The sequence below is a fragment of the Nuphar pumila genome, chromosome 1, assembly GCF_984573655.1.
Source record: "Nuphar pumila chromosome 1, dmNupPumi1.hap1.1, whole genome shotgun sequence".
In the NCBI taxonomy this organism is placed as follows: Eukaryota; Viridiplantae; Streptophyta; class Magnoliopsida; order Nymphaeales; family Nymphaeaceae; genus Nuphar; species Nuphar pumila.
This window is the reverse complement of record NC_143249.1, coordinates 29,372,704-29,396,546: the sequence shown is the minus strand read 5'-3', so window position 1 is coordinate 29,396,546 and position 23,843 is coordinate 29,372,704. Positions and strand designations below refer to the sequence as shown.

Sequence of the window (23,843 nt, the reverse complement as noted above, 5' to 3'; positions counted from 1 at the left end):
CAGAAAATGTCAGTCGATATGGTGCCTGATGTCAAAGAAAAGATAGAGGCACTAAAGATAAATGCACAATTATATGTGAAAGCAGTGCATTGCCACCGATGTCGATACGAATCCTATGATTGATCTCATGATTATAGTGTTGATCTTGAAAAGTAGTTATGCTTTTGTCAAGAGTGGCAAGTTATCTGGATTCCATGCAAACATGCGATCACATGTATTTTGTATGAGGATAAGTTTGCAGAGGATTACTAAGATAAGTTCTTTACAGTTGAATAGTATCAAACTACATATAATGCATATTCATTTCTTCCAATGGCAGATTATGTCTCACATATCACTCCATTGACTCTTATTCATATATATTCATCAAAATTGGTTCGTAAATCAAAATGACCTAAGGTGAAGAGACGAAGAATAGAACATAAGGATGTTGTGGCATACAGATGCAGTATATTTGGTGAGGTTGGCCATAACAGGCGAAAACACGGATAACAGTATGTATGAATACCTATGTTTTGCGAAATGTATATTTATTAAGAGTTGTTTAATAAATTGTTTCTTTGTATTTATCTATTATTTTTTAATGAATAGCTCTAATGTCTTATGTAATATATTTGTTAAGAGTTATTTAGTGAATTGCTTCTTTGTATTTATCTATTATTTTTTAATAAATTTATCCAATGTCTTATGTAATCTATGTATTAAGAGTTGTTTAATGAATTACTTTTTGTATTTATCTATTTTTTTTTAATGAATTGCTCTAATGTCTTATGAATTCTATTTATATCTTAAAAATTTTGCAATGAATACATATATGTAGGAGTATCAATAGGTCAAGTTTGGTTCATACCCAGGTAGAACCAGACTTGTATGAGATTTTCGGGTATAGTATCGGGTCCACTATAAGAAAAACCATACTCAGACCCAATACGAACTACATGAACCAAACTTAGACCATACCTGGTGAAACCATATTTTTTATCATTTTTATATTGAAAGATTGCAGGTCTTAATCGAAACTCGAGTTGGGTCTGGGTCAAGTATAATTTTCCATAAACTATACCCGGGTTCATGTATTAATCAAACCTTTGGGTCTGAACCCGAGTCATAATTGGGTCTTCTTATTTATCACCATACCCAGACCCTATAGGGTTTGGTTTAGGTCATGTCCAGGTAAACCAAGCTCATTGACACCCCTACATATACCCATAACAACAACAAAGGGAACCAAACCCCCACCCTCATGCTATGCGAGAACCCAAATGTGGTGTTTGAGATATAATAAATGTCCCAAGTCATGTGTGTAGAAAACAAGTGGTACTGGCATGTATGTATTTATATTCAATTTCACTTGGTAATGAGAACAGGTTAGTAAGAAAGAAAAAAATTTGTAGAAGCCCAAAGAGAAAAATTTTACAAAGAAACTTTTTGGCAAGTGTTATAGGTTTGCACGTTAGCTTGTTTGTTCTTTTGTTATGTTATTATATAAACTCATTTGAATATAACATAAATGTATCACATATCTAGTGTCTTATGTATCATTTAGCAAGATTCATAGAAAAAAATTAAGCATATCACAACCACCATATGCCAACAAGAGTGGCTTTTTTAAGAGCATTTACCTTACCCTATTTTTTCTGTGACTCTCAAAAGTAATGTTTCTATTGTTTTGCTGCCGACTAATAAAAATTTACTAGTAATCATTAATTGTTCACAGCAAATGGTTCAAACTAAATGAATGATAGATGGGGATCATGGATTCTAGAAAATCGGCTGATTGTTGTTTATTTTCTTTAAATCTGATAAAGTATTTGTTAGACAACTTTGCATACTTACAAAACATAAATTTTCACATGCTTAACGTCCTTAAACTCAAATTATATTGCAAATCTTAATTCTTGTCAACTGGAGCAACCAACGCTTGGTTCTTTAGGAAATGAATATAAAATGTGAGAGAATTCAGGTTGTACAATCTAATGAGAACCAAAACTAATGTAGATAAGAATGTTAGAGAATAAGTATTATAATAGTACTTATTTAATAATGTGTTTGATGCTCTCTTGTACTCGGTAAGTTGAATGTTGTGTTGCTGGTTTATTTTTTCACAAGGTAGTTTAGCTTTAATTGTTACACCCATTGGATGGTTTGGCCCATAAAGGGTATTTTTCAATAACAAAATAGGTAATTATTTTGTATGTATTTGTTAAGTCAATTCGTACATGTACATGTTCTTGACTTGATATATGATTGTTACAGTTATGAATGTGGTATATTTGTCTAAATGTAAGTGCAATACTTGGGCAGAAACAAAGAATTAAACTTTATGCAGGTGCATGTTTATATGTTTTGTTTTGTTGTACTTTTTGGATATAAGATATAGGTGTTAGCAAATGACCATTTTTTAAAATGATGTAACAAACTATAGGAAGTGTATGATCAAATTCTATAAACGCATGAGAGAGAAGACGACTTTGGAAGGTGCCAAACAGATGTTGAGGAGGAGACAAAGGCCAAACAAAAGGAACAGGGTGAAGAGACATCAGACAATGAAATGTCAAATGGCAAGATATCGGAAGCTGAGTTATGGACAATTCTGAAAAGTATAAGTTGACTACTTTTGTAAAACATTATATATAAAGTTGACAGAATTGTAAAATATTTTATGTAAATTTGATGAAATTATTCTGTAAATATACTTTAAATATTTGTTTCAGGTTTAATATTCTGCATATTTTGTATGTTTAATTTCATTCTACAAAAGATGTGCATATTTTGCATGTTTAATTTTATTTCAGGTTTAATGTTCTATAACAAGGACATGCCTAATATTTGTGATATTTATGAAAATCCATAAATTTGTTTAAAAAAATAGCTTATAAAGAGCATATTCGCAATAACCTTATTTGTGAAGTTAATACCTTATTTGCAATAGTCATTTCAGAGTGTAAACTTCACGAAACCTCACAATGTGTTATATGTGCAGATCACCGCGTATTTACGAATCTCCTTGATGATCAACTACTTAAAGAATATATGCATGGTTCTATGTAAACTGTATACTATATGTGCGAATTTAGTAAAATATTTGTGAATTTTTGACAGGTTTCAGTTATAGGAAGTTTACAAATTCGGTCAAGCGAACTTTATACTATATATATGAATTTAGTAGAATATTTGAGAAGTTTCAACAAGTTAAACTTATAAAAAGTTTACAGATTTGGTTATGCAAAGTTCATACTATATGTGCAAATTTAATGGAATATTTATGAAGTTTTGACAAGTTTTAGTTCCATAAAGTTCACAGATTTGGTTATACGAACTTTGTACTATATATGTGATTTTAGTAAAATATTTCATAAGTTTCGGCTAGTTTCAATTATAAAAAGTTTGCAAATTTAGTTATACATACTTTGTACTATATATGCAAATTTAATGGGCTATTTGCAAAGTTTCAACAGGTTTTAGTTACAGAAAGTTTGAATATACATAATTTAGCTTTAACATTCAAATTCACCTATAATAACTAAAAATTTACCGTACATACAAAATTCACCTATAATATTCAAATTTACCGCAGATACGCAATTCACTTATAATATTTAAATTCATCTGTAATATTCAATTTTTTCACAGATGCACAATTCACTTATAATATTCAAAATTATATTGAGTAATGTTCGAATTTATAGGTATATACATTTAAAACTTGTAACACAATTCACAAAACTATATACATTCATTTACAAATCAAATTTAATTTGTTATATTCAAACTAATTTAAACTTGATATGCATTCAAACTAGTTAAACTGTTAAACATAAATTCAATTACAATTGATGCTTCTTGTTTAAGTGTAGATTTTTGGGTTTTCAATTAATGATGCGACATTTTCTGTGAAAAATGTCAGACACCCAAGCTCTTGGCCACGACACAGACTCGTTCTCTCTCTACCCACGTGTCAACCCTTCTTAGTAATTTATAGTAGGAAGTATCACCCAGGTCATAATTTTTCTTCTTTGGCATTTTCAGTTGTGTTTTAACACTAGCATATGATATGGGTGTGGAGCCCTCTAAGACATTCTTCTCAATCCTCATATTATAACAAACAAATTCAAAATTTTCTACAATAACAAAATGAAGAATATAGGTAAAAAGGCAGGCAACAAAGACAGGACATAGGTTTTTGAAAATGCATTACAAGAAACAAACAAAATAGCCTATTAACGATGCAGAAACTTGAATTGTCAACAACAAAAAAACAAATAGTATTCTCTAATCATGTTTATAATACAAGATACATAACATGTAAACAACCAAATTGAAGAATATAGGCATATAATCGTTAAAGAACTTGTTAGACAAATGGACACTCTCATGCAAATGATTTCATCAATGAAAAAAATGTAATAGGCTATTGAACATGGAAAGATAACTTGAAAACCATGCAATTTTTTCATAAAATAACTAACTCATACCAATGTTTCAAAAAAAATAATTGATTCAAGTCATAGTTTAAAAACTCGCCGGGTTGACCCAATGACTCAACCCAGATCACCCAGTCACTCGGTCAAAAAACATGTTGAACTCATTTTTTACAAAACTTGGCCGAGTCATGGGCGAGTCAATCGAGTCATGGGTGAATCATGCATATATATATATATACTATATATATACTATATACTATATTTTATATATAATTACATATATAATATAATATAAAATATATATATTATATATATTATATATATAAATATAGTTATACATGTATTAATAAAATCATATATTGAATATATTATAAAAATTATATAATATATATTATATAATATATTAATAAAATACCATAAAATATAGATAGAATATACATATATTTTTATATTTTATATTTTATATTTTATATTTTATATTTTATATTTTATATTTTATATTTTATATTTTATATTTTATATTTTATATAAAGTTCACATGACCCGACTGAGTCACGAGTCACTCAAGGACGAGCTAAGTGACGAGTCATTGGATTTTAAAACCATGATTCAAGTGATTTCAAAAAAATAACTTTTTCAGCTATTATACATGTGCTTACCAAAAAAACTATGTGTCGATTATTTTGAAAAGCTCAACAATAAGTTGTCATCAATAACTTGTTAGCAATAGTGGTCAAAAATTGGTATCACAGAGATGCACGTTGGGGACCACAAAAAAAACCAAATTTATGCGAAAATAACCCTAGGTTGTGGACAATTGGTTTTTAAACAATCAAAGGGTCACATTTAATGATCATACGGAACTCTGCAAAAAGAAAGAAATTTGCATTTTATTTATCCCCAATATTTATAATATTTCTAAAAAATTACAAATATATCAAAAAAAACGTATATAAAGAGTATATTTGCAGTGACCTTACTTCTGAAGTTAGTACCTTATTTGTGATAGTTATTTTGGAAAGCAAATTTCATGAAACTTCGTAACGTGTTATATACATAGATCACTGCATATTTGTGGATCTCCTTGAGGATCAATTGCTTAAAGAAAATATGTACAATTTCATGCGAACTTTGTATTATATATGCAAATTTAGTAGGATATTTGTGAAGTTTCTAAAGGTTTTAGTTATAGAAAGTTCGCAAATTTGGTTATGTAAATTTTGTACTATATATCTGAATTTAGTAAAATATTTATGAAATTTCGATAGATTTCAGTTACAAGAAGTTTGCATATTCGGTTATGTGAACTGTGTACTATATATGCAAATTTAGTAAAATATTTGTGAAGTTTTGATGGATTTCAGTTATAGAAAGTTTGCATATTTGGTTATGTGAACTTTGTACTATATGTGCGAATTTAGTGAAATATTTGTGAAGTTTAGATAGGTTTCAGTTACAAGAAGCTCACATATTTGGTTATGCAAATTTCGTGAGGAACGTAAAAAAAATATGTGAATCTTTCTTTTAGTGAGAGTTTGCGATACTCAAAGAGCGTACTGATATATCACGCAAACTTCAGAAGGTTTGCTCATGTGAAAGATAAATTAATCCTAAAAAAAATCAGAATTTTTTTAATTTGAGCGTGGGGTGAATTTAGAAAATTTTGAAGCATTTTCAGAAAAAAGTGTCATTTTTGTCATACACGGTCATTTTCCGATTCAAATATACTTTCAAATTCGGAGCTTAGACTTGGACTTACTGCTGAAATTTGGGTTTGGATTTTATTCAACCATGATTTGGCCCGTGTTAGATATTCTGGGTTCAGTAATTTAGATCTTATAGCAGCAGGAACATGAATCGATATAGATCCTATTAGAAATATTTGGATGATTGTGTACCGGGACGAACCATCGCCCTGGTAGCTGGTTAGGACCATTTGGTGGATCCGTAACGCACATAGATCCAATTCATTCCAAACTGAACCGAGTCAGACCACTACAAACCCGCTACCAAGCTGCTCGACTCGCCCCCCAACCGAACCACTCATCCCCCCCACAAACGGAGCGGGTCCACACGACCGTAATTCCGAAGAAGACAAAGGCCAAAATTTTCATTTCCGCGAAAAAAGTTTTCGGCGTAAAAAAAAAAGGCCTTCACGTGCAAGGGACAAGAGGCACGTGCGGATCCCGCCACGTCCCTTCACGACAAAGGGCACCGAATGCGACACGCGTCAGACACGTGTCGGTAGGACGTCCAGCGAACCCATGCTCGTACTGCGCACAGTCAATGGAGTTAAATCCGTCCACTGAAGGCAGAAATTAAGAGTGCGGGTCCCACACAGCTATGGGAAGGGCCAGTTAGCAGTAAGAGTGACCGCGGAGAAACCGTTACAGATGAAAGTTCTTATTATAGACAGCTTAGAGAAGGGGAGGTGATGAAATTTTTGGGAATTAAAAATTACTGAGGCTGCAGGTGGGAAGACAGAAACAACTGTCTTGATATTAAAATTCAACAGTGATGAACACACTTTGCTCACGTATCGCATCTGTGAAAAAAAAAAGTGGGGAGTATAAAACGGCGAAAGGATGAGAGGCTTCTGCTAGACGCTTGTGCCATCTGGTAGAGAGTAGAGTCTCTCTCTCTTTCTCTCTACTGTTGTGGAGTCGATTGGTTCGAGGGGAAGAGGGGATCTCGGGCCGTCCGATTGGCGGCGGCGATGGCGGAGATTCTTCCTAGACGGCGAAATGCGAGTGAGCAGTGTTAGAGCTGGAGTTGTTGGCTGAGTTTATGAGGTGAGGGTTTAGGTGGGACAGGACTCGCGAGTATAGTCGGGGTTGAAGCTTCTGGTATGGATCGGACGGTGGAGATGATGGCTTTTATTGTGTTTTGGCGTCGGTTTTTTTTGCTTTTATTTGTTATACAAGCTCAGATGGACGTTTCTTTTTCTTTTCCGGTGAAATCGGCTCTCGATTTTGGTCTTCGAGTGCATCTTTGGCGAAAATTTTGGCGTTTTATGTGAAGATTTCTTGAGGAAAAAGTGTGTGAATTTGCATTTTATTTATTTATTTTATTGCAGTGAGATTGAGCGTGTTGTTTTCCTGCATATATGGTATGGTTAATGGTTTCTTTCTTGTGAAAAGCAGCGTCTTTCCGATGTTTGATGCACTGTCTGTCTTAATACAGGTTGATGATGATTGGTGCCTGTATGCATGCGCATGCGCCCGTGTCTTGCGTGTTTTTTTGTGTGTGGTTGTTGCTCATCCAGCAACATGCGGGAAAGAATCAAGTTGGTTCAATTGGGATTCGCTTCCTTCTTTTCTTTTTATTTGCTTGCATCTTTTTTGTTGAAGAGCGTGGAGCTTGATTTTTACTTTGATAGAAATTATTAGAAAATTGTTGAAGGGTCTTAGTATTTTTTTTTTTTTCAATTTAACAGGAGATCTCAGTGCGTCTAGGCAACTCTTGTAGAACTACTTAAAATCCTTATTCTTTGTGTTTGTGTGGTTGGTTTAATTTTCTTCTTCTCGTGTTTTGTTTTTTTAGATCTACTGATAGTGTGTTGAGTAAGTGTGTTAAAAGAGTTTGTAAAGAAAAAATGGATGATTCTCTACTTGCTTTCTGTTTTTTTATGAAGTTTGGGCTTGTTATCTTATGTGCATAAATGCTTTTGTTTTCTCTCATCAGATGCCATTGTTGTCTTCCTTTGAGAGCGGTTTGCCTCTGGAAATATTATTCCTTTTCGTTTTTGTCCTTTTGTGAACGGTTTCTCTGTGCGTTTGAAGCTCAGGGCGTCTTGAAAGGGATCGTTTTGATAGGGAAATATTCATTTACGGACACACTTTTGCCTCATACCAAAAAAGAGTCCTGTTCAACGAAAAGACATTTCTGGACCAACTTTTCCCTGGGTCAAGTGGCGGCCACTAGGAATGACAGTGGGACGGGGACGGGGACAAGGTCTCCACTCCTGCTGACTCTCAAAATTCTGGCCTTCATCTCCACCGGGTTTTGACTTTAACCTTCATCTTCGTTTCCATCCTCAATTTTATCTTCATTCTCAATTCAAACGATGCGAGGTGGGGCGGGCTCCGTTTTTTCTTCCGTCCATTGTCATCCCTAAAAAAGGATCGCAGGAGAATGGGTTTTGATTTTAACTTCCATCTCTGTTTCATGTCGTTGATCCCCGATTCAAACGAGGCAAGGCGGGGTGTCGGAGGCCGGGTGGAGCCCCGTTTTCCCCCGGGCCACTGCCATCCCTAGCGGCGACTTCAGGTGAAGAGCAACTCAGGTTAAGCGGTTAACCGTGAGTTATGCATCTTAAAATTTCTAAGCTGTTGCTCCTTTACAAACCAATGGTTAGAATTTAAAGATGATATTTTATGTGGCCGAAGTTCGTTTAATTGCCAGTTTAAGTAAAATTCGGTCCTGAAATGTTTTTCTAAGAAAATATGGGTCTCATTCTGGAATATAAGGCGAAGTATGGGGCTCTAATTGAAATTTTTTATTTTGATTATTCAATGGTAAGGCTTCACGGGGAAGGAGTATGGATTTTCCATTTTTGGTTGGGAGCGGTCTCTGTCTACAAAAGCCATATTTTTTTGTCTAAAATGAGAGTTTTTCTGTTTTATTGGTGATGTTGATATTTTGATACCCACAAAGATGTTTTATCGGGTAGTGTTTTTTTGTTTTAATGGTAATGTTGATATTTTTATGCCCACAACATGTTTTATGGGTAGTGTATTTTTAGCTTTGGGATATGGGTTTTGGTTTTGGTTTTGAGTCAAAGATTGTCATTGCTCTTTTTACTTCAATGGACGATCACTTGCGTTTCTCGACTTATGAGTGAAGTTTTTGTTCTAAAAAAGAAGAAAAGGACTTAAGAGTGAAGTTTTGCTTTGTTTATCGAACCTAAAAAAAGGGAGTCCAAGCAAGACCCTAACAACATGGTTAGACAGTTTACCTTTCATATGTGTCCCCACAAATACTATCCGAGTCATTCATCTTGTAGATGAACAGCATCTAAAGCACAAAAAATGAACGGCCAAGGAACAAGGGAAAATGGTGGTGTATTTTGGTTGTTGTTCATCTCATGGATGAACGGCATCCAAAGCACCCTCTGACGACATTACGGTCTCTTTTTTTTCGTATCTTTATGCCTGAGAAATAAGTATTAATTCCTTACACGGTAGAATCCTTCGAAGTTTGGACCTTTCTTCTTTTTTGAAGGGGGTAGTTTGATTCCTGAATGGGTAAAAGTTAATGTTCTGAAAATTTCGCTCTTGTTGTTACCTTGGTTTTGATGGTTATCTTCCGATTTGCTTTTGTTTTTTTCCACCCTCTCTCTCTCTCTCTCTCTCTCTCTCTCTCTCTCTCCTTTAGCAGAGGCTTTCTTTTTTCATTCCAGTGTGCTGGAGAAACTAAGACTAACGGCATCAATTTTGCAGGCGAAAACGGTGAATTGTTCATTTTAAAGGCATTACCAGCCAGCCAAGCTCTCCGCTGAAGGCGTTTTTGTTCTCCCCGCCATATAAAGGCAGGAAAAGGATGAGTTATGATTCCGACTCCCGCGGCATGGTGTCTGTGGACTCAGATCTTCAGAGGCCGGCAGAGTCTCTCTCTCTAGCGAGACAAGCGTCCATCTACTCGCTGACCCTGGACGAGTTCCAAAATCACATAGTCGAGCCCGGCAAGAACTTCGGGTCCATGAACATGGACGAGTTCATCTCCAACATCTGGACGGCTGAAGAGAGCCACTCCATGTCTGCGGCCGCAGTGGCGACGTCGGCGGGCGAGGGGCCGCTATCCAGACAGGCCAGCTTGCCCAGGCAGGGCTCCTTCACCTTGCCTGATCCCCTTAGCAGTAAGACGGTAGAGGAGGTCTGGTCTGAAATTCACAAGAACCAACAGCAGCAACAACAAGAACAGTTGCAACCTGGGCACAACAATGTCCGTGGTTCAGCTAATCCTCCTCATACCCGTCAACCCACCTTCGGCGAGATGACACTTGAGGATTTCTTGATCAAAGCCGGGGTGGTCAGAGACGACGCCGCTGCATCGATGTTCAGGAATGAAGGGAATGCGGTCGGAGAGCCAGACTTTGGGCAGGTCCTTGTGTTGGGTTACGGTGATCGGAGTGCCGGAAATGGGGAATTGGGTGGTAATAGGATACCTCCGGTCAGTGTTCCGGGATTTCCGATGGCTATGGGGCAGCAGATGATCCCGCACCAACTGGGTGTCAATGATGCTGGGATGAAGAGGATGGGTAATAATGGGTGTTTGAGTGGGAGGGCTGGGAATAATGGGGGCATTGCAGTGGGAGGATTTGGGGCCGTGGGGTGTGGCTCGCCGGTGAGCCCACTTTCATCGGATGGGATGTGTACAAACCAGATGGAGTCCGGGATGTCGCCGGTGCAATATAGGACGGACATGGGGATGAGGGGGAGGAAGAGGGCGTTGGATGGGCCGGTGGAGAAAGTGGTGGAGAGGAGGCAGAGGAGGATGATTAAGAACAGGGAGTCTGCTGCTAGATCCCGAGCAAGAAAGCAGGTGCGTTTTTGTCCTTTGAATTTTGTCACTGAAACTTCTGTTCACTGCTTGGTAGAGAACAGTGGGATTTTGCATTGATGTCCTTCATTTCTTATCTGTTAGTCTTCTCTTTTTGCTGGTTGTTTTTGTGTGCCACTGTGAAGCATCCTTTCACCTGCATGCTACTCGAAGCTTCGCAGGTGAGCCCCTGCACGGTTGTTCTCATCCCCAATTCGTATTGTAGTTCTGCTGCTCTGCGAATCAACTCCGTGAATTTCTACCTAACCAATGCTACTCTCCAGAAACCCTTTGAGATTTTGGAGAGATCTGTTACCATTAGTATTATGGGGATTTAGGTGGCGTGGAGTAGATGAATTGGGTGTTCTATCCTCTTATCATTCTTAATGCCAACCGCGGACTATTGAGAAGGTAGAATGACTTCTATCTGAGATGGCTCCCGGTCGTGTCCCAAGTCCCTTGGACCGCATTTTCCTCCCAGTCCTTGTTTATAAGTTCATGTTCGAGTTGGTATATTTTAATAGTACCATTGACCATAGTAAGGTCTCTATCAGCCATGAAAACGGGTAGGCAAGGCCTTTGGTATAAATCTCACTAGGTGAGGAAATGACATAACCCATGTTGACAGCCCTCAATGATTTACTGTCCATGTCATTGGTACAACAGATACAAGTTTTGTATTTGGTCCTTATGGAGCTAATAGTGGTTAAGGGTTTGTGTTTCATGCACCAGGCTTACACTGTTGAGCTTGAAGCTGAACTCAATCAACTGAAGGAGGAGAACATAAGGCTCAAAAAATTGCAGGTGACTCTCTCTCTCTCTCATGCCATCTCTGTGTAAGCAATTTTGGGAACCGGCACTTAAAAAAATCTATGGTTAGAAGGGGATTTAGAGTTACTGCATATTTCGGATTGCTGTTGATATATGTGTCCTTTTGTGGTAATGGTGATGCAGGAAGAAGAAAAGGAGAAGAGAAAGAAGAAGGTAACTTGTGTTATGCTTGTTTTTTTTTTATTCCTAACGATAGGTTGTAATATCATATTGGGATAATTCCATTCCATTTTGGGACCCATCCTTGTTAGGTTGGTATTCCAAAAAGTCGCTTTTGATACCTGTGAAGTATCTTTTTTTTTTTGCTCGTTTTGAAAGAGTGCACGTTCATTTATGTTCTCGTACGGTAAGGATAGTATGCTGCTATGCTTAATACAGTTAGATCAGGGTAAACGTGGTGTAGTCATAGTGACTTAGTGAGTGATTTTGTAACGTAGTAAGTTCGTGTTTGACAATTTCATTGAAAATATTGGTCCTGAAACGTCTTTTCAGATAATTGAAGCCCGTTTTCTTTCTTTCTTTACCTTATGGTGCTGAGCCGTATGATGGTAACGTTGTGTTCATCTGTCTTTTGCCAAACAGCTACTGGAGGCCCTGGCGCCGGCGGCAACACCACAAGGGCAGACACTAAGAAGGACCCGTACTGGGCCCTGGTGATTATGAATTATGATGGCCGAGTCATTACAATATACTCAACATGCCTTTACGTACGTAAGATGCTCCGTAATTAGAGGTGTCTAAGGGGGTTTTTGTGTACATATACGTATACATACACGCTCCTTTTTGTACAGGGAGCAGTCTAGCCTTATAGATTGTCTCGTGACGACGAGAAGTATCTAAAGATTGAGCAATAAATACGACCAACCTCTCTCTCTCTTTCTCTCTCTCTGACTCTCTGAGTGATGGGTTCAGCTTTTTTTTCCTTTTTTGCTCTTCTCTGCTGTTTTGTTGGAATGTGGAGCGGATGATGACGGTGAGAGGATGGAAGTTGGGGGTGGTAGGCGCAGGCTGGCACTATCGTGTGGGGCCCGCCCGTATCTAGGGTTGCATGAAGTGTATTGTATGATTATTCATTATTCTCCAGTCTCTATCCATCGAGCTCGTCCACATATTTTGGTAGGTTTTAGTGGGTGGTTCGCTTGCTGACCATCTTGGGGAGCCATGCCGTGGACGCAAGTGCTTGTTTGACCAGCGATCTAGAAAAGCTCTGTGAAACGCCCGCTTCTTTATCCGCAGCTCACATCAATATCCTGTCTGCTGCTGGTAGAAATTTTGCCTCATCTCGACGCCCACGTGAAACCATCTTGTCACGATCAAAGCCTGTAAGCATGGTGGGGCTCAATAATCAAGGGGATGAGTATATTCATGAAGTACTTTTGTTTTAGAGTATGATGAACGGCTGGATGCATCTGTAAAACGAGCGACTTTTTTATTTTATTGGCAAGCTGAGAGACTAACCCCCGTGGAATTCGAACGTGAGACCGCGTGCAGCCTTACTCATTCAGCATGCGAGACACAAGCAGAAGACCAAAGAATGACGTAAGATGTCAAGGTGAGCTGTTAAGGGACAAAATTGTTGTTTTGTCTTAAAAGAGTATACGAAATACATCAGATAAAATAGGCAATTAGATGTAACCACCATATTTGGGATGCTTTTTGTAACCCCCCCCCCCCCCCCCCCCCCTCCGACATAAACATCCATTAAAAAAAAAATGTTTCTCATTTGAGAAAGTTGTTTCGAGAATTCGAGAAGGGGTGAGGTTTAGGACATAAACATCCATTAAAAAAAATGTTTCTCATTTGAAAAAGTCGTTTCGAGAATTCAAGAAGGGGGTGAGGATAACCCCCAAAATCCGCGGGAGGGGGCGAGGTTTATCCTCAACCCCCTCACCCCGCGTGAGGGTTATAAAAACCCTCACGCAGGTCCTCCTTCCGCATCCCACACCGAGAGAAACCGAGAGAGAGGAAGACAGAGAGAGAGGGAGGAGACTTACCGGGAATGGCAGTGGTGGCGGCAAGGTAACCCTCCACCATCTTCTTCATCTTCTTCTTCGTTTTCTTTTTTATTTCGAGCAAAGAGGGTCGGCAACCATGGCTGTCGGCGAGTTTCTGAAAAGAAAAAAAAACAAAAAGAGACGATATATATAGAGAGAGAGGAGGGGGCTGGTCGGGTCGACCTCCCTCTGCCAATGAGGAGGACAGAGAAGGTCGATTCCAGCGACCGGTCCCTCTCTGTGTTGCGGAAGGGGGGGGGTGATGCCTCTTTTCCACCCCTGTTAGGGGTTTTATCGGGGAATCAACTCGGTCCGGGTGCGACCCGGACCAAACTGGGTCGGTCTGGATGCGACCCAGACCGAACCATGAAAGTGTTGTAGGATCGAGGCAACGAGCACTAGAGGGGGAATGAATAGTGTTTTTAAATAACGTCTTTGAAATTTTGAAGGATTTTGCGATTCACAAAGCAATCACACAAAGAACACAAGAATTTATCTTGGTTCGGTCTTCCAGACTAACATCTAGTTTCCAAGAAAAAACTGCTTGAGATTTTCACTATCAACCTTATGTAACCATAAGAACATACAGACCAAATCTGGTCCCACTTTCAGTAACAAACCTACTGAAAGCAAACAACTCTTTTAAACCAAGGAGTTCTTTTCTTTTACAAAAAAATGAAATAATCAACTTACAATCAACCTACGAGCCCTTCTTATGAATGCAAATGAAATGCAATTGGCTTTTGAGGTTGTTGAAATACTAAACTCACTAATTCACTGTCTCTCAAAAGAATTTGAGTGAAAAACTGGAGTGAAAGAATCAAGTGAGTGAGAAAATGAATACTTGAATGAATAAGAGTGAAAAGCAAAGAAATTGATCTTTGTAATTCAATGTAATTCAATATGATTCGATGTTTTTGAGTGTGGAATGCACTCATATTTATAGTTGAAAGATTTCATACATTGAGGGTATGAAACGGTGTCAAAACAGTCCATTTTGAACGATCAAAATGTTTGAAAAATAAAAAGACATGCTTTTTAAAAGTTACAGAAAAATGACAAAATTAGTCGACTGAAACAATAGTTAGTCGACTCAAATCAAATATTAGCAGACTGACAGTTATCGTCGGTCGACTAATGTATTTATCATAACCGTTTGAAAATCTGAAGTTTTGAAACTTAGTCGACTAATAATATCATCAGTAGACTGAAAAATCTTTTAGTCGACTGCTGCTAAATTTTTTTGAAAACACATGTTTTGTTCGATCGATTGATAAAACCTTCAGTCGACTACTGCTAAATTTTCTGAAAACACACATTATGTCCGGTCGACTGATAAAACCTTCAGTCGACTAATTCAGAAAATTGACGTTTTTGCTTTGAAAAATTGGCGCTAGAAAGTTGGTCGACTGGTGAGTCTATTGGTCGACTAATAAACATGAAAAATTAAGTAAAGAGTTTTCTAAAATGATTTTCATGAAGGGTTCTTTTAGAAATGTTTTTTTAAAGACTTTTTAGGTGAAATGCAATCAAAATATGCACTCTAAGTAAGGCTCTTACAAGAATCTAAGACATTTAATGAATTTTACATTTGCACACTAGTCTTCATAGATTCTTCATCAAATTCTTCATCGAATTCTTCAATTCTTGTCATCTTTGTTCATTGCCTTAGCTGAAATACAGTTGATTTACTTGTTCATCATCAAAACCTTGTACTTGAAGTATCGTGTACTGCTTCATTGTTATAACAATCTTCCCCTTTTTTATGATGACAAACTAGTCAAAGATGGAACATATAGATGCATAGATGGAGATTTTACTCCCTTTATCAATATGCTGCAAAACATAAGAAGTTAGCACAATCAAAGCACATATATATCACATATTGATTGTTTTGCATTTTCATCATTACTTCATGCATTCTTATTTCTTTTTCATGAATGCAATTTTCAATGCTTTCATATGATGCAATTTTCATGTTTGTCTTTTTCTCCCCCTTTGTCATAATCAAAATAAGTAAGTGCAGTCATAGCATAAGCAAAATGCAAATTCAAGTTCAAAATATTACAATCCAGAAATTATCAATGTCCTGGAAAAGAAATGTTTTATCAAAGCAATAACAGTAAACAAAGTTCAAGAAAAATGTTAGTCTTAAAAAATTTCAAGTAAAACAAAAATTTCAAAAAAAAATTATAAGTCTAATAATGAGCAAATACCTAGTTCTTCAGACATGGCCAAAATTCATCATCACAAGCCTCATTGATATTCTTTGGTTCTAATTTAGATATGAAAGCAATATTTCCAATATATTGCAATTGCCTTCTAATTTGGACATCACTCTTTATTTCTCCAATAATTTGCTCATGTGGATGATTGGGAACTTCTTTCCAAACCGGTGGAAGAGGAATATTTTCTTGAGAAGTGCTCTCTATCAAAGGTTCTTCTTGAAGTATGACTTCTTTTCCTTCGCTTAGAGGTATAACCTGCTCACAATTATCATCAAATGCAACATGTAAAGATTCTTCAATGCAAGATGTTCTTTTATTAAAAACACGATAAGCTTTGCTTCTAGAAGAATATCCAAGAAATATTGCTTCGTCTGATTTTGAATCAAACTTATCATGATTATCTTTGGTATTTAACAAGAAGCATTTACTACCAAAAATTTTGAAATATGAGATCTTTGGTGTACGATCATAATACAATTCAAAACATGTTTTATGTAAGATTGGTCGAATAAGAACGCGGTTTAAAACATAACATGTTGTATTTATTGCTTCAGCCCAAAATTATTTTGGTAAATTTTTATCTTGAAGCATGGTTCAAGCACATTCTTGCAAAGTTCTATTCTTTCTTTCAACAACTCCATTTTGTGGAGCCGCTCTAGGAAAAGCAAAGTTGTGAGATTTACCATGTAAATCATAAAACTTTAGAAAAGATTCATTTTCAAATTCACCACCATGATCACTACAAATTTTAATAATAGATGTAGATTTTTCATTTGTAATTCTTCTACAAAGTTTAGAAAATTCAGAAAAAACATCATTTTTGCTTTTTAGAAAAATCACCCAAGTAAATCGAGAATAATTATCTACTATAACAAAAGCATACTTGCTACCATTTAAACTTTGAATTCTAGATGGTCAAAATAGATATAAATGTAATTCAAGAGGACGTTTTGTTGAAACTATATCTTTTGCTTTGAAAGAACTCTTGATTTGTTTACCCATTTGGCAAGCATCACATAAGTGGTCCTTCTTATATGGTATTCTAGGTAGGCCTCTAACAAGATCATTCTTGGATAACTTAGAAATTAATTTAAAGTTAACATGTCCAAGTCTCTTATGTCATAACCATTGAATTTCATTTGAAGCAATATGACATTTTTCATTAAAAGTGGGTAACTCATCTAGATAAAGTTTATATACATTATTTATTTATTTTACCTTTAAAAATAATCTTTTTAGATTGAAAATCAGAAATTAAGCATAAATCATGTTCAAAAGAAACGAGAAAACCTTTATCACATAATTGTCTAATGGATAATAAATTATGCATTAAATCATCTACTAAAAGAACATTTTCTATCAAGGGAAATTTTGGATTACCAATGTTACCAATACCGATTACTTTTCCCTTGTTATTGTCGCCAAAGGTGACAGTTCCTCCATCCTTACTTTGGAGGGTGAAAAATAACTCTGGCCTTCCAGTCATATGTTTGGAACAACCATTGTCCAAGATCCATTTGCTCCTTATTTTGTATACCTACAACAAAATTGGAAGACAAAGCATTTGACCATTTTCTATTTTCGGGTCCATGAGAGTTAGTCATAGGAATCCATATCCATTTGGATTTTGGTTTCCTTTGAGAATAAATATTTTTTCTATAAAAAGATTTAGCATTTCTAGAGTAATCATGTCTAGGCTTATAAGCTTTATAAATACTATGATTAGATGCATTTCTATTATAACTAGAAAATTGAGTTCTTTGAATCAATGATTGAGAATTTTGTCTTTGATTCTTCACCATATAGTTTGGTCTTTTTTTAGTATCAAAGAAGCTATATCCCAGTCTGGTTTTCTTAACCGAGCATCTTTGAGAACCAAAAAGTCTTTCTAGATTATCTTGGTCACTATAGAAAGAAGATCATTTGATTTTTCTTTCAGACTTGATATCTCTTCTTGTAAGATATTGGTTCTAATTCCAATTTCTTTTATCTCAGATGCTTGACAAGAGTTTTCCGTCTTGAGATCTTCTATCTCTTTAAGTAACACTTTGTTTTGAGAGACAAGAGTTGAATTTTCAGTTTTTAGAACTTAAACTCTTAAATTTAGCATATAAATCATTAAATGCTTCTAATAAATCATCATACTCAAATTGACTTACTGAGTCTTCTTGTGCTACAAAGCACATGTTGGCAACTTCTTCATTAGATTCTTCGTCGGAAGAGGAGTCACTATCATCCCAACTTGCTTAAAATGCTTTTTTCTTCTTGAATTGGTCCTTAGTCTTGATTTTGAGAAGAGGACAATCTTTCTTTATGTGTCCTGCCTTTTTGCAATTAAAGCACTTGACTTCATTAGGATTGAAAGAATCAATTTTCTTTACCTTCCTTTGAAATCTTCCCTTTTTGATGAATTTTTTGAATTGCCTAGTGATGAGGGCACTATCTTCATCTTCTTTTGAATCTTCAGAGTCAGAAGTGACCTTGAAAGCAAGAGATTTCTTCTTGGGTTCTTCTTCTTGTCTATCATGAAGTTGGACTTCATATGTCATTAAGTTGTCAACCAAATCTTTAAGAGAAAGGGTGTTTAAATCATTTGCTTCCTCTATTGTTGTGGTTTTTCTCTCTCATTCAAAAGTTAAACACCTTAGGATTTTTCTAACTAAATTCACTTGTGAATATTCTTTTTCAAGGGATTTTAGAGTGTTCGTAATATCAGTCATTCTTGTTACCATGTCCGATATAGACTCATTTTGCTTCATTTTAAACAATTCAAATTTATGAACTAAAGAAGCAATCTTAGATTCCTTTACCTTTGACGTACCTTCATGAATAACGAGAAGAGTATGTCAAATTTCATTTGTTGTGGAACATTGAGATGTTATTAAACTCTACCTTGTCAACGACACAATACAGCGCATTCATAGCTTTGGCATGTACTTTTCTGAAATAACTCTCCAAATTTTGAGATCCATAGATTGTAGGAATATTGTCATTCTTACTTTCCAATATTCATAGTTTGTTTCGTCAAAGAGAGAAAGACGAACAGAGGAGCATCCTTCTTTGTGTTGAGATGATATTGTTGACATGTTAGATAATGGTAAGATCAAAATATAGCAAACCTACTCTGATACCAAATGAAAGTGATGTAGGATCGAGGCAACGAGCACTAGAGGGAGGTGAATAGTGCTTTTAAATAACGTCTTTCGAATTTTGAAGGATTTTGCGATTCACAAAGCAATCATACAAAGAACACAAGAATTTATCCTGGTTCGGTCTTCTAGACCTACATCCAATCTTCAAGCAAAACTCGCTTGAGATTTCTACTATCAACCTTGTGTAACCACAAGAACATACAGATCAAATCTGATCTCACTTTCAGTAACAAACCTATTGAAAGCAAACAACTCCTTTAAACCAAGGAGTCCTTTCCTTTTACAAAAAAAAAAATAATCAACTTACAATCAACCTACGAGCCCTTCTTATGAATGCAAATAAAATGCAATTGGCTTTTGAGGTTGTTGAAATACTCAACTCACTAATTCACTGTCTCTCAAAAGAATTTGAGTGAAAAACTGGAGTGAAAATATCAAGTGAGAGAAAATGAATACTTGAATGAATAAAAGTGAAAAGCAAATAATTTGATCTTTGTAATTCAATGTAATTCGATATGATTCGATGTTTTTTAGTGTGGAATGCACTCATATTTATAATTGAAAGATTCTGTACGTTGAGGGTATGAAAGGGTGTCAAAACAGTCCATTTTGAATGATCAAAACGATTGAAAAATGAAAAGACATGCCTTTTAAAAGTTACAGAAAAATGGCAAAATTAGTCGACTGGAACAATAGTTAGTCGACTGAAATCAAATATTGGCAGACTGACACTTATCGTCGGTCGATTAATGTTTTATCATAACTGTTTGAAAATTTGAAGTTTTGAAACTTAGTCGACTAAAGAAAAATTTAGTCGACTAATAATATCATCAGTAGACTGAAAAATCTTTCAGTCAACTGCTGCTAAATTTTTCTGAAAACACACGTTCTGTCTGGTCGACTGATAAAACCTTCAGTCGACTGCTGCTAAATTTTCTAAAAACACACATTCTGTCAGGTCGACTGATAAAACCTTCAGTCGACTAATTCAGAAAATTGACGTTTTTGCTTTAAAAAATTGGTGCGAGAAAGTTGGTTGACTGGTGAGTCTATTGGTCGACTAATAAACATGAAAAATTAAGTAAAGAGTTTTCTAAAATAATTTTCATAAAGGGTTCTTTTATAAAAGTTTTTCTAAAGACTTTTAGGTGAAATGCAATCGAAATATGCACTCTAAGTAAGGCTCTTACAAGAATCTAAAACATTTAATGAATTTTATATTTGCACACTAGTATTCATAGATTCTTCATCGAATTTTTCAATTCTTGTCATCTTTTTTCATTGCCTTAGCTGAAATACAATTGATTTACTTATTCATCATCAAAACCTTGTACTTGAAGTATCGTGTACGGCTTCATTGTTGTAACAAACCCGACGATCTGGGTCACGCCCAGACCGAGCCAACCGATCCAAAAAAAAGAAGAAGACCGGTTCGGTGTGGGTGCGACCCAGACCGAACCAGGTCAGTCCAGGTCACACCCAGACCGAACCAAAACAATTCAGAAAAAAAATGTGTATCAGTTTAGGGGGGAATTGGTTCTTGCCGAATCGGGTTAAGTGGGTCGGTTTAGACCAAACCAGTTCAGACCAACCTGGGTTCTGGCCAAACTGGTTCATGAGTGTGGGTTCAGACCGAATCGCGTTTGAGCCGAACCGGTTTGATCCAAACCGGATTTGATTGAATCGGTTCAGTCTGACTAGATCAGGGTTCTCGATTCAGATCCAGTTGAACTAAACCAGACCTGTTCTGGATCCGATTGGATCATTCTCGAGTCCAAACCTAGTCAGACAGGTTTGGATCCAACCGAACTAGTCCAGATCCAGTCAAGCAGGTCTGAATCCAATCAGACTATTCTGGATCCAGTTAGAATGTTCTGGATCCTGACATGCAGGTTCAAATCCAGTCAGACAGTTTTGGATCCAATCAGACTGTCCTGGATCCAGTCAGACAATTCTGGATCTAGTAAGAGTGTATGGGTCATGTTTTGGATCCAATCAAGCTATTCTTGATCCTGTCAGAATGTTTCGGATCCAGTCAGACCATTCTGGATCCATTTAGACCATTCTGGATCTAGTCCAACCATTCTAGATCCAGATGAGTAATGGATCTAGATCCAAACATATAGGGTTGGATCCAGATCAGAAATGGATTTAGATAAGTTCTTAAGATAGTCTCAAATGGTACTGAAATCCGAAATGACCAAAATACTCATTTGGATACCCGATATCCATTTCGGTAAAATGGACATAACTTTGCACCCCGAACTCGGAATCAAGTGAGGTTTGGTGTGTTAGACTCGTATTATAAAGAGGAATCTACTAGTTTATATATTTCAGTAAAATCAGTGATACAAAAATTGAGGTTTCATGAGTAAATTCGTGAGGGGTATTTTGGTAATTTTGTAAGAAGTTTTGTGAATTAATTTAAATATGTTGGTTTAATGATCAAATCCTACTGTTAGAGCATCTTGAGACTCACTTTCGATGAAAGCATAGTGTTCGCACTTGATGTAAGAGATATTATAAGTAATCTTAGATGTAAATAAATATTTTCACGTTGTTTGTTACTGTAATGTTATAAATGATTAGCATGATTGTTTTGGGGTGAGACCATGACATGCATAAACTTTCATACTTGACATTATGAGTTGATTTATATATACTTGTTGTAGTGATATATTTGTTAGTTGTGATATGTCATGCATGATAGAAAGAAATTGTATCTCAATTGTATGTCTATATGATTATTAATATCATGCATTGTGATGAGACTAAGTTTAGATTAGAGTCTCATTTAATTCATTCATGTTGTATGAATGTATATTTTGAGTTTAGCATGCATGACTCCTTAAATCTCGAAAGTAGCGACCTGTGGCAAGGGCTACCAGGTTCGCGGCTAAAGTGCAGCCACCACGGAGAGTGGGTCACCGGTGATTTAACGATGTAGAGACACTATATCATTGCGTATTAAGTGAGAGAGATGTGAGTCATAAGGTCATCATGAAATTAAGAATTAGATTTTTGTGATCAGTTACGACATCACTCATGAGGAAACGAGTGAATTATGAATTTAAGAATGTGGTTCAATGTGTGAACTTAGTTATGACTTAGGGTTACACTCACACTGGTTTGGGACTCTGAAGTACCATGGATGGTTGATAACCATCATGGTTAGGATGTAGCATGAACTATACCGAGATTGAGAGCTTGACCTCCCGGCTAGCTACCGGTGGGGTCTCCGTGGTGGTTCACTGCAGTGCCTGGTGGTTCGGAGACCACTTGAAGTGTATAGTTCATTGTCTGACCAACATATAGAATTGGGGTGTTCTACGGAGTTGCTACGCCCATAGATGGCTATGACCGGTATAGTCAATCTAGTGATAGTTCTGTGAGAGAGAGTATTTGAGAATGATAATGGAGGTAATTAAAATATACAAACATGTGTGATATGTCGAGAACTAAATTAAGATTAGGGGCTTAGAGCCCACTATTGTAAGTTAATTGTTTATTTACTTATAATTATTCTTTAGTGGGTTGTAGACCCATCATCATTTTTGTTAATTACAACTGTAGGTTTCAGACATTAAAACAATCGGCTTATGAGCAGCTTATCCTTCTTCAGCAAAGCATTTGGTATATTTTACTTTTCTTGTTATTGAATAAGATATATTTACTTTCTTTTGTTACGAATGATAAACAATTATAAGAAAAAGTTGACTTATGAGAAAAAAAATGGAAAAAGAAAATGACCACATTTTCTGTGTAAACTTTGTACTCTTTTCCTTCTGAAAAGTAATACCAATCAAACTCGAACTCCTGAGGTCCCAGATCGGGGTGTTACACTTTTTATTTCATTTTTTGCAAATTAATATATCAATTATTTGCAAGAACATGCTAAGTTATTTAATTGTTAAAAGAACAGATTGTTAGAACATTTGTTCTTCTTTGTAAAATAACTCAATTGTACAATAGAGTTGGAATGTAGGGACTAATGTTGTCAACTGATTGATTTTGGATGCTTTTGTAAACATCGATGAGAAATCGTCAAGTGTGATAGCTAAGAAATAGTTAGCGTTCTCGTAAATAGCTGATCATGTTGGGCAGCTTTTTGTATAATGCAGAACGATTCAAATATTAAAGGCCAAGAGCTTGTCCAATAACTCGCGTAAGGAAGGTTTTGCATCCGACAATTTATACCTATTTTGAAGTAATCGCAATCACCTCAAAAAAATCTTGCAAATTTTCAAAATTCATAGTTTTTTAAGAAAGATCTTGGAAAAATAAGTGTATATATGAAATACAGGATATTTTTTTGAGAACTAAAAATATAGGATAAAAAAACTTGTAGAAAATCTGCTTTTACCGCATTAACGAACTATGATATTTTAAAATTTGGTGATATCTTAAAAAGATGACATTTTTCAACATAATCCTGTTTTTAAAACTATCCCGCAACAAATTCATGATACTTTGAAAACATTGGCGAAATTTGGGATTATGAAAGCAAGAGGGAGCTTGGGAAACAAAAGGAGTCAAAGCATTGTAGGCTTTTCGTTATGCTGTTCGATTTGCTTGATCTTCTTCTTCCTCTTCACATGTTCGATGGGCTAAGGGCAGACAGGACGACTAAGAGAGCTGCCTAGAAAGGGGAGAATGAACACAAGAAAATGATCG

The 23,843-nt window shown here is 36.1% G+C and overlaps 1 protein-coding gene across 3 annotated transcripts; it reads left to right on the top strand.

Moving 5' to 3' along the window:
* The first annotated feature begins 9,769 nt into the window (after positions 1-9,769).
* On the top strand, positions 9,770-12,659 carry ABI5 (Basic-leucine zipper (bZIP) transcription factor family protein). 3 transcript variants are annotated; one of them, XM_090011797.1, is made up of 4 exons: positions 9,770-10,967; positions 11,697-11,768; positions 11,919-11,948; positions 12,378-12,659. In XM_090011797.1, exons 1-4 carry the CDS (start codon positions 9,966-9,968, stop codon positions 12,450-12,452), a joined length of 1,179 nt encoding a protein of 392 aa, XP_089867923.1. In that variant the 5' UTR covers positions 9,770-9,965; the 3' UTR covers positions 12,453-12,659. The 3 variants fall into 3 exon arrangements, with proteins under 3 accessions (XP_089867923.1, XP_089867925.1, XP_089867926.1); XM_090011799.1 differs by lacking the exon at positions 11,919-11,948; XM_090011800.1 differs by lacking the exons at positions 11,697-11,768; positions 11,919-11,948.
* Positions 12,660-23,843: the final 11,184 nt, after the last annotated feature.

Bases quoted from the DNA above. Each gene is read 5' to 3' on its own strand.
- ABI5 (XM_090011797.1), top strand. From the start codon at position 9,966: ATGAGTTATGATTCCGACTCCCGCGGCATGGTGTCTGTGGACTCAGAT. The intron at 11,769-11,918 runs GTGACTCTCTCT...ATGGTGATGCAG, and splicing joins TAAGGCTCAAAAAATTGCAG to GAAGAAGAAAAGGAGAAGAG. The intron at 11,949-12,377 runs GTAACTTGTGTT...TTTGCCAAACAG, and splicing joins AGGAGAAGAGAAAGAAGAAG to CTACTGGAGGCCCTGGCGCC.